The following is a 12,438-nucleotide window of genomic DNA, read 5'->3' as shown; positions in this document are numbered from 1 at the left end:
TCATTTATAAATATTTATAAATAAGGATACATACACATGTAGTTACTTATCAATATTCATTATTCATTGATAAATATCTTTTCCCCACACCACCTTACCAAATATTTCAAGCTTAATTAGTAGTTCAACCATTAATAATCATATGGAATGCTGGGCATATTTCAAGAAATGTGGAGGACAGTATACACTTTTGAAGGAGTTTCTAAACTATTCCGGACTTTACAAGTCTCATTATGTACTCATCACGTGATCTACTTTCATTTTCTGTCCTTTAAATGTGCCGGTCTGTGAAATACAGCGCATACAGAAATGTTTTGAAGTAAATCAACATCAATATATTTAAATCGTATCGTGCATTGGTCATACTAAAATATATGTTGTACTTTAGCGTTTTCGTTAAATGATTACTAAGCAAAAATGATACACTGAACTCAATGGAACTCTTTCGCGCATCGTAAGTGCGCAGGGAACAAGAGGTCGCCATATTGAGGTATTGTTTTGGATCGAAGGGTCGTGAAGATAGAGGGGGTCCTGTATTATAGCTGCTCCTGACACAAGAATACTGACCAAGAGGCAAGCTGGACAAGTTACCGGAGTATCTCCGAGATACTATGGACTGGTTTATGGGGTGAGTATAATCCTTTAAATTAGCGAAGCAAATCCCAATCGTCAGAATCTTGACATCGATTTTTGATCGTCTGCCAGAATGGTAAAATGCAGATCCTGATAGTGCTGCAAGACGTTTTCTTCAGTTTTCGGTCACATTCCCTTTTTATACAGAGATGTTAAATGCCCACGCTTTGTCTGAGGAAAATTATTTCGAAATTATCCACGGGAGAAAGTGATTGACCTCCATTAATTTGCAGCTGTCAAATTGTTACCTGTTGTTGATGATGCTGAGTGCCGGAGGTTATATTGATTCACCTCAAAAATGGCAATTTGTGGCTTCCCATTTGGTCAATCTATCATAATTTGTAGACTGAAAAACCATGTATCTAACGGAAAATGAATGTGACAATTGTTATATATATATAACATAAATATATACATGACTAAGTGATCATCGGATCCACCCACTTCCTTTCTAGAGTTCCGGCAGTTTTATATCTGTTTTGCAATATACAATAATGTCATCATGTACAAGATCATAGGTCATATCATGTCTATGTCACAGGGTTCACACTGGACCAAAAGATAATGGGCCATTTTGACAGATTTCAGAAATGTGATGGGCCAAAACATTGAAAATTCAAGGAATTTGAACATTTTGGTGTGCCATTCTGGAAAATATGGGGCCAATGGCCCCATAGCCCCCTCCAGAGTTATCCCTGATGTCAGTACTTTTTTTTTTTTAGAAACAGTGTCTTTCTTTTCTCTAGAGTTGGAAGGTCCCAGGTTCAAGTCCCGGTCTGGTCATTAGTGGCTCTCCTATGTAGTTCTTTTGCTTCAAGTTAACATTGGAAAGCAGATCTTAGACAAGTCATTAGCAGTTTATTCTGATGTAGGAGATGAAAACAGGACCAGTCTTGGATTGAAACAGAGGAATTTAATTCTTGGTGGTTGATATTATGACCACTTGGCCCCATCCTGCCACGCTATTCAATTCCTTTTATACAATGTAGTTGCTGCCTTGGAAATAATTCTATACATGTAAAACCCTGGTTCAATAATTCCATCCCCAAATACTTTTCAAACGAAACAAAGGTTTGTCATATATGCATCATCGTTATTAAGGAGCTTGCAATTGAGAATAATGTAACAATTAAGGCCAATGCAAACCAGAATTCAAACCTTGAAACCAATGTTATCCAAACTCTGTAATGACAGAAACTCAAACAAAATTATCATGAGATACCAGGCCAGTGGGAAAGATTTTGAAAAATTGAAAATAAAAATAATATTTACCTTGATTTCAAGAAAAAGTACTTAATTACAATCAATCTTTTGATAAAGCTGCAAAAAAATGTGAAAAATACAATAGTTAACTCTATCAAAATTAAAGGAAAAAATATTTGCACATTTTCTGTCATTATATCTAGAGAAAATAATACGGACATATGTGGCTTACAATTTGATGTCAAATACTCATTGAGAATCATAAATCAACATCCCAAAGACAGGTGAAAACTACGGTTGAGAATTAATTAACAGGACAGTCAACTTTAAATAAGCATTTTTTCCACTGACAATTCACAATACGTAAATGTTAAGCTCATCTGGTCTGAAAATTGCAAATGAGACAATTAAGTTGTTTATTGGTGTAAAATTTGAATATGGTAGATTATATCATTTTGTATCCCATATTAAATCAGTCATAGTCTCATTTCTCAACCACATTTTTTGTGGTCGTTAATTAATGTCAACCTGTATGAATGGCCATTCATTATCTTGTGACCTCTTCTGGATTATTTTTTGAGTGTATGGATAATATATATGTATTACCAATTACAACTGATGACCATTTTTCTAGCACAGTAAAAATTAGAAGCGGCAAACAATACTTCTACATTTCCTAGCTCAGTCCATGAAAATTGAAGATTTCATTGGCATTGTCAAATGTGCAATTTGTTTAAGCCTACTATCATTAGATGGTGGGCTTTAATTTTTTTTGCACAATCTATTGTCCACAATCCATTGTTCATCCTGGAAAAATTCTTTATATTTTATAAAATACCGGTACCTATTACCAGGGGGTGGGGTGGGGAGGGGGCTGTAGTTCAGCATTTTTCCAGAACTTCATTCTTGAGGTATTGGTTTACCTAAGTGAGGCTGTGTGTCAAGAGTAGGCCAGGGTAAAAAAAGTAGTTCACTCTGACATACATTTTGACCTATGACCTACATGAAAGAAGATTGTCTGGGTGCTATCTCCTACACTACTCGTCACTGGAACTTCATACATGGATGGCTTTACCTAGGAGAGGAGGTGTGGCATACATGTACCTAATTTAGGTCATTCTGACCTATATTTAGGCATTTGACCTACATCAAAGAAAAAAATTATCTTGGCTCTATCTCCTAATCTATACTACATGCTACTGGAACTTCATACTTGGTCATGGGTTCACCTAGGTGAATCCGTGTGTCATGAGCCAAAAGTAGTGACCTACATTTAAACTTATTTGTGACATCATTAAAGAAAAGTTGTCTGGGTTGTATCTCGGGCATCACCACGGATCAAAAGCTTATAGTAGAGGAAAGTAAGTTATGAAAGGGAGATAATCCAAAAAGGAAAGTACTGATAACTCCTTTGGTTTTTGACAATCTCATAGTTTTTCTAAGAACAAATTAATCACAACTACTAAATAAAGTATGAATTTATCTTTTATTTTAACAACTCAAGCATAAGTGAAGCTAAATTTAAATGAATAAGAAAGAAATATTGAGTTATATCCATAAATGTCACAGAAACAAGCAATTGTAATCCTATAAAAAAATTAATAATTTAATAATGATATCTCTTTTAACCATGTGCACTACAGCACTATTATTAGTTTGTATTACATAATGTGTTTGATTTTCCTTATCTATACGCATAAGGTTCATTTTGAACTATTGCACAGCTAAAATGACTATTGCACGATCTTGTACAAACTATTGAACACCTGTAACATTTCGGAATTTGGTCATGTGCGAACTATTGAACATCTATGACTTTCAGAATTTAATCCTACACTATCAAATGTATAAGTCACTCAGATGTCAACACTGCCACATGACAGTCATGGTTACTTCTAGGCTAGGCATACAGGAAAGTTGAGATTTCAGTTATTCTAAGTGTGTTTAAGTGATTATGTAATGAAACAAGCATATCATGTGTGTCTGTGCAATAGTCCAGAATATTTGACCCTCAGAACTGGTAATCAACCTTCGGCCTCGTACAATAGAACATCGGTCGATTACCAGTACCTTGTGTCAAATATTTTGGACTATTACACAGACACTGATTATGTATTTGTATAATAATCACACCAATTGGCACTAGAAAGTCAAAATTCTTCTTCCACTGCGATATTCATAAACACATGTTCCAGATATTAGCACTCACACATGGCAGTTGAAAGTCAACCCTGGAGCATAGAGCGAATCTGTTCTTCAATGATTTTTGTGAATCTGAAGTCGAGGTTGACAAATTTATTCCATTGAAGATTTGCCAGTAGACGTGAAGAAAATGCCTTGCGACTGCTGTGAGCACAACTGTACATCATGTTCAAATGATGAAGGTCTAATCTGATGGAAATATGGAAATAAATCCATTTTTTCCTTTCTACATAAACATATATATAAACTAACTTTGTCAAAGGCATTCTGCCATCTTTGATTTTGTATATAATACTGCATCTGGTTGTCATTTGTATACTGATAACAATGCAAATCTTCTGTTCCCAGTTATGATTCAGTTGAAGCCATACCTTTCTATCCATGTGAACATCAGGTTTAGGTTGTTCAATTATCAAATAATCAAAATTCATCGATCACCCATGTACAATGTACACATGGACAGGTAAGCGGGTCCATACAACCCATCATTCTACTTGCTGCAAGTGTTCAAAGGATTTAAGGATGAAATAAAATGTTCAGCTTCAAATGAAATGAGAATACGGGAGTCTGCTTTATTGTAGTGTTCAACCAAAATCTTTTGTATAATTAAAACAAACGAAATAGTAAGTTGACTCAATGAAGTGTGTGATTGACCGAGAGCATAAGAAAGTGTACTGTAACAATGCACCTAATACTTGTGAGCTTCTTTAGTAAAACACTAGTGAAAAAGATACCATGTCACTGTCGGGAGTCTGAAGATGTGTAGGATGAAAGTTAATCTTAAATTAAAAGGCAGTTAGGTTTACCTTTCTGATGTCATAAGACCCAAATTTCAAAGTAAAAATTATTGCAATATATCTCAATATGAAATTTGTAGTATAATTCAAGAGACTCACAGACTAATTTCTGAGTCTCTAGGGCCTTAAACACCAACACTACACTGAAAACCTATTTCAATGTTTGGCAGTATTGAAGGCAGTATTTATATTCCTTACCTTTTAATATTACAACAGATATCTTACTATTTGGGAACCAAACACTTTCACCACAAGAAAATAAGGTCATCGTCTTAGCTGTTCAAGATTATATACTAAAAACAAACAGGTTTTCATAAAATTTTATTTATCCCAAAAGCATGTTTGTGTACTTAAAGTCAAGTTGTCTGTATCAACAATCTGAACTCTACACCAAGTATTCACCATTTTCCTTTTCTTCTCCTTGCTTAAACTTTTGTTATTCATTGTTAATATATGGTCTTATATGGCAAATGATATGTTGTCCATCCTCAATATATTTGCTGTTTATGATAAGGTGATAGATTTACATAAGTGTCTGAGACACTTGTTTCTATTTCCTATTCTGTACATTCAATTTTGTAACTATACATGTTTTGAAATGCCTTAATAAAAGAAAGTTTAAACTAATGTTTGGCTTAATCGAATGATGCAGTATTTTACTATTTACCTGTTTAGGCTGCCTCAGATATATTTCCCTGTATACACAATTGATTATTAGGAATGGGTGAATAGTTCTCTCTCCCTTGGCAAACAAGGCATCAAACTTGTTTGATAATTACTATCACAAATACAAGGACAGATTTCAGAGTCTTACAAGGCTAAGTGTGTAACATGCTAAATTACCATGCTATTACATGCCTTACTATAAAATTGTTCTGTATATAGCCTCAACGTATATTATACATGTGTAATTGCAGTGAACTCACAGCACTGAGGCAGATGGTTTCTTTCTAGGTCTGTTCCCCTCTTGTTAAACGTATGTCATATTGATTTCAAATTCTGATTCATCTACATAGGTTCAACTTCATTTATGATACATTTGAACATGGGTTATGTCAGAGTTTTGGTCTATAAATAGAAATTAAAAATTAAGGATCTGTATTTAAAAAATATTTACATATATTAAAACTCTACCAGTTATCCAAAAATATGATGTGACAAAGCAATAAATGAATTCAAGTATTTATACCCTAACAATGAATTTTTAATGACAAAATTTCAATGAATAATATAAGTTCATTTTCGCAGAATGGAGAACACTGTAAACATGTCAGACACACATGAATTCACATGCACACTCGTAGTTATACACAAAATAGTGAGCATGTAGATAGTGTATATAAGTTTTCTATATAAAATTCGGATTATGAAATTAATTATGAATCTACGATACAAGAAATACATATTGATAGGTGTGGATACTGGTACAAAAGGTGAAGCAAAGTCACTCAAGCATACCTGGTCATGATCATGAGGTTTTGAGAAAAAAAAAGGATAATTTTGAATGCATTCTTAGTCATTTGAAATAAAAAAAAAACATGCCAACTGGCAATTGCAGTTGACTTGGTTAGCAAAGCGTTTTTCATTTTGGTGCAGTATTTTTTCACTTACATTTTCCTTTTGATATTTTGGTAAAGTGTACATATAAAAAAATTATAAAAAAACACGTCAGTTTTTACGACTTGCAAAATGTTTTTTTTTCTGAAGTTTTGCAACTCATTATTTAAACAAAGGGGTTAATGATCGATCGATAGCCCTAAACTATAACAGTAGGGTCCATTAACACCACTATGGCTGACCAGTCACAATTCAACCATTTGACCTAAGCCAGGAATTTTAATCTGAGACAATGTGACAACAGGATGATTGACTGAAAAAAAAAATTTGGTATAATTTAGAAGGGACGGACAAAAAAATGTTTTCGACATGTATAACAAAGAAGGATAAAAATCAGGACCGAATAAAACATTAGGCTCATTTGAGGTATTCAATTCAATGGTGTTTGACACAAGCAGGTTTTACTGTATATGATTTTGGGGCTGCGGTGGCCGAGTAGTTAAGGTGTCCCGACACTTTATCACTAGCTCTCCACCTCTGGGTTGCAAGTTCGAAACCTACGTTGGGCAGTTGCCAGGTACTGACCGTAGGCCGGTGGTTTTTCTCTGGGTACTCAGGCTTTCCTCCACCTCCAAACCTGGCACGTCCTTAAATGACCCTGGCTGTTAATAGGACGTTAAACAAAATAAACCTTAACCAAACTGTATATGATTCAAAGTAAAACACATCAAAATTATTTGTTCGTTATTAGATGATTTAAAAGCAAACCAATTGCACAAATGTCATCTTATATGAATTTCTTTTTCTTCTAGAGCATTCAATTTTCAATTTTTTCCAAAATCAAAAGTATAAGATATATATTTATGAAATAAAGCCAGAGGGGACTAATTTCTAGTAAAGACTAAATTGAATTAAAAATTATCTTGATAATGCAGGCAATGTAAAACTTTTTACCATTTTGTTCAGAGTATAGAAGGGAGATAACCTGTTAACATAAGGGAGGTAACTCGTCACTCTGATGGAAATTTCTGACAGAGTGGAGAGGAAACATGTTTATCAAATATTTGTTATATCAATTGATTAATCCTAAATAAGATTATGGTGTTGTGTGTATTTATAGACCTTTGAATTGTGATGAAAACAACAATAATTTATATGGATTATGATATTGTAAATCAATATTAGACAGAATCAATAAGTGATGTGACAGAGTATTGTGTACTGTTTGGATTCAGAACATATAGTACAGCATTTCAAGGATATATGATTTCAGCAATTCTGTTTATGGTGACACACCAAAATCAATAGCCCTTAAGCCATCTGTTACCGGATTTCAGATATTTGGAATATGATTATCCAACAGTACAGTAAAAAGTTATAAAGTATCTGCATGTAAAGTCCTTCAGAATGTGCCTACAGCCGATAGATGCAACACGATTTATGCGAATATTTCTTGCACGAGTCTTTAACAAGAACAGTATGGAAGCCTTCTTCAGGTATTTGACTCCTCTTTGCCTCAATATTTGATAATGTTTTCAGCAATGAGCATATCTTCTATTTAAATTTTGCAGCCCGGCAATAAACAGCATACTAATAACATGATTGGTATAATGTTCCATGCAGAGGTGGATATAAAAGGATGTGTTACTACAATCACTCATTGGTCCTAATTCATGTGCATATGTCTATATATTAGATTTTATAAAGCCAAAAATAAAATAAGCACTTGAAATCGTTTCCGTGTTCATGTGTATATATATACGGTATATACAAAGAGGGTGACTCATGTCCAATGTGAAGCCACAGATTCTTTATAAAGTTGAAAAAGGACTGTCATCTCTCTGTTTACAAACAATTCTATAGGTATTTTTAAGGGCATGGCCAATGATCATGAGTGCATGTTTCACATGCAATGCATTGTTAGTAGTATAACAGAATTTTGTAATATTATATCACCACAACATTTTACTAATCTGATTGTCTTTGGCATGCTTTTGAAGTTAGAGTTCACATTTTCACCTGTTGACAGTGTTGTAATGACATTGTCAGTATATGTTAGAAATGTTTTGGCTGTAAACTTGTTGAAAATCTTTTTTGTACCCAGAAGGTAAATCGTTTTTCAATTGCTAGGTCATGCACATTAATCAATGCCTGGTGGTATTTATCTATGTCCAGACTAGATAGAGGTGTAACAATGCACAAATGATTTCTATCATACCAGATAGAGCCAAAGCGTCATTAATAATTAATGGTATTATTATTGCAATATTTAAAAATATATAAAATATACTGATTATCTCCCTTTATTCATGTAAAAAATGTAAGTCCCAAAATAAACATGGCTGGTTGTCAGCACACATGTTCCAATAGTTTTTTTAACAGGAAACCTGTTTCATTTGGTTGAATAAAATGTGATTACAGCTCTAGACAGTTTGTAGTGAACACATTTTCATGTGCATTCATATGCTGATCCTGTGCATTGGTAACTGAGACATTTAGCTTTAATAGATCCACCAGTGGTGATGTTTGTTTGGGGGTAAATATATATACAGTCTACCCTCGTTATACCGCCACCTTTTGTTCTTGTTGTAATTGGCGGTATAAAGAGGGTGGCGGTAGTATCGAATTTGACAAAAACAAAAATGTAGCAATCCAATGTCTTTTATTGTGATCAAATCAGAAAACACAAACATTTCAATTTCAATTCAAAAGGTACTGAACAGTAAGAGTGTCTAAACATGGTTATTGTTTTTGTAGTTTGGTAAAAAAAAATCACTGATATGCTTTTGTCGCATATTGTCTGTGATAATTTCCGATATTTTAAAAAAAAATAATTCTGCAAGAGTCTATTTCTAATTCTGTTGTTTTGTCCAACGTTTCTAGAAATCGCATTACTGTTTCTAAAGTGGTTTTTGCCTCTGTTCCGCTCGGAATATGTTGTGGTTCGTCATCGTCATCGTCAGTGTTAAGGTCCGTTTCACTGTCGTCAAAACTTGTAACGGAGTCAATGATGTCGCTTTCTGTCTGCACTTCGGTAATTTCTGTCTGTTTATCGGCGTCAACAAATTGTCGGACAGTCAGTCGTAGGTCAGGGTCGAGATCGAGGTCGTCCTGTACTCTCGTCAGAAACAAACAACACATACACAATGTGAGTAGAATTCATAACTTGTTTTATTACAAAACAAACATTCCTCTTGTCAATACCGATGACGATTCGATCAGCGAATAGAATCACTGAAGCGTAACTTCACCTGTGCTTGAATGGGGAAGTACCAGTATCTAAAAATAGAACACTAAAGAGTTCCACGGCGATAAAAACATGGCGATGAAATCGAGGGAAATAAACAGTGATTCGGCACATTTGTTCTTGAAAGCATATGGCGGATGGCGGTATGCGAGGGTGGCGGACTTAACGGGGGAATTAAAGAGTGCAAAAATCCGTTCTAGGGGACAAGGTGGCGGTATGCGAGGGTGGCGGTATTATCGAGTGGCGATAGGTCGAGGGATTACTGTAGACCTAACTTCTGATTTATCTTTATTTCTGCAAGGTCTTATTTTAAAACATCTTTAGCACAAGACTTTGATATAATTTGGACAGTGAGGAACTACCCTTTGCTGCAAGTGTCCTTGTGATCAGACAGAATCTTTCACAAATGAAAATAAAATAAGGGTTTCTTCTAACCCCATTATAGATTAATATTACAACAAGGTTCCTATGACAAACACTTTGTTACTGTCCTCATTTTATAAAAATTGGACTTGACTGTAATATGTCATAAGAGTAGGAAACAGTTATAAACTACAGTGTGAAATTTCAATCATTGTATTTCCACAAAATGCTTAAGGGTTAAATATTGCAATGTTTATCATATTGTGAGCCATGTATTGTCACTTCCCTTGCAATACACCTTCTTTGTATGAACTGGATATATTTCAAAACATTGCTGTAAAATAGTCATGTTACCATCAGAGGTTTTCAAACAAAGTATGCATGGAACCAGAGTTAACAGATAATGTGAAAGTGGAAGAATTCGACAGACCTTTATAGTAACATGTAACTTTGACATGCACATGTCTGATCAATCATGACCACATGGGACTGGCTTACCTCCCCTTAAATGTATGTCGGTCTATGTATATAATCATTTCTATTCTTATACTCTCTAACGATCCAATCCGACACAGTCTGTCTTCTCCATGATTCAGGAGTGTGTTGGAATAACACTCTTCTGGTCAATAGAATATATTGACCAAGAAACATCTGTTTGTAAAACTCAGTAGCTTATTGATGTTTCCAGAGCCCTGTAACACTGTATACAAGGTCGATATATTGATGTATGAACTTTAATACATTTGTTTTATAAACTTTGTCATGTCATGCAGTTTGTGTATGTTTCCAATTTCTGTACATTGCCAGTATGTTCTAATCAATAAAGATGCATATTAGTTTGAATCCTGACCAAGACACAAAAATGAATTCCCTTCTGAAAAAGGTTTTTAGTATTCAAGCCATTTACTCATTCAAAGGCCAAGCTTTTAGTTTGTTACACAAAACCTTTTTCAACTTGCTCATAGACTGACTACAAAAGTTGTATATTGACTGACCACAGAAGTTTGTTCAATTGTCCATTACTTCACATTCAATATATTGTTCTGCTTAAGTTGTTTTAGAATGTACATGTATTCCCTGATTGCATTTGCCAAAATATAAAAATAGAATACACTTAAAATAAGGTACTTTTGTATATGCATTTCAACGTAAGTTTACCAATGACCAAGACATATGATGACACATCTTTGTTGTAACATGTAGAGTGTAAAAGCCAGAAGAAAGTAAAAAGGTCATAATAAGTAAACAAAATTACACTTGAGTAACGAAGATACATGTGCTGCTCTAGCTGGTCTGGTATTGAACAGCTTACCTTATGTACATACCAAGCTAGTACAGACCATAATTGGGAGACTCCATCTGGTGTATATGTATAATTGAATATTGTGGAGCTGAAGTAATTAGACTTTCAGTGTAGGTATATAACAGGAGGGAAACTTGTACTAGCTCTCCAGCTGTGGTGTTAATCAGTCATCATATGTAATACTGCTAAATAGTTTCTTCTGTATATCTTCTGTACTGTTTCCAGTTCTTCAGCTGTAGTAGTTTTCTTGCTCTTTCTTAGCCACAACTTATTCCATACCTCCATTTCTTATGGTGTAGAAATCTTGCCCCTTTGTTTCCATCATTGGTTGCATCTTTTCAGCTTCAGTCTTCAGCTTGCTCCTCTGTAGCCCCTATCTACTAATCCCATTTCTACAGCCATCATTGGTTGTAGCTCTCCAGTTACAAGGTCTTGCTCCTCTGTAGCCCCAATCTACTAATCCAATTTCTACAGCCATCATTGGTTGTAGCTCTCCAGTTACAAGGTTTTGCTCCTCTGTAGCCCCAATCTACTAATCTCATTTCTACAGCCATCATTGGTTGTAGCTCTGCAGTTATAGGTCTTGCCTCTCAGTAGCCCCAATCTACTAATCCCATTTCTACAGCCATCATTGGTTGTAGCTCTCCAGTTACAAGGTCTTTCCTCTGTCTAGCCCCAATCTACTAATCTCATTTCTACAGCCATCATTGGTTGTAGCTCTCCAGTTACAAGGTCTTTCCTCTGTCTAGCCCCAATCTACTAATCTCATTTCTACAGCCATCATTGGTTGTAGCTCTGCAGTTATATGTCTTGCCTCTCCGTAGCCCCAATCTACTAATCTCATTTCTACAGCCATCATTGGTTGTAGCTCTCCAGTTATATGTCTTTCCTCTGGGTAGCCCCAATCTACTAATCTCATTTCTACAGCCATCATTGGTTGTAGCTATCCAGTTACAAGGTCTTTCCTCTCCGTAGCCCCTATCTACTAATCCCATTTCTACAGCCATCATTGGTTGTAGCTATCCAGCTACAGGTCCCACTTCTCAAGCAATAGATGTCTTGTTTCTCTGTAACCATTACTAGTAATCTTGCTCCATTGTAGTTGTCACTGGTAGTACTCTCTAGCACTTAAT

General features: G+C 34.9%; 1 protein-coding gene across 1 annotated transcript in view; it reads left to right on the top strand.

Annotated features, from left to right (window-relative positions):
- The first annotated feature begins 464 nt into the window (after nt 1-464).
- The window catches only part of LOC117336884 (MOB kinase activator 2-like), a 60,562-nt gene continuing 48,588 nt past the window's right edge, over nt 465-12,438 (top strand). The window contains exon 1 of the mRNA XM_033897624.1: nt 465-628. Within this exon, the coding sequence (XP_033753515.1) occupies nt 612-628 (17 nt within the window). The 5' untranslated portion in view covers nt 465-611. The remainder of the gene's footprint in view (nt 629-12,438) is intronic.

This window comes from Pecten maximus, chromosome 10, assembly GCF_902652985.1.
Source record: "Pecten maximus chromosome 10, xPecMax1.1, whole genome shotgun sequence".
NCBI lineage: Eukaryota > Metazoa > Mollusca > Bivalvia > Pectinida > Pectinidae > Pecten > Pecten maximus.
Note: the sequence above shows the minus strand (reverse complement) of the source record. Positions and strands in the feature narration are given on the sequence as shown.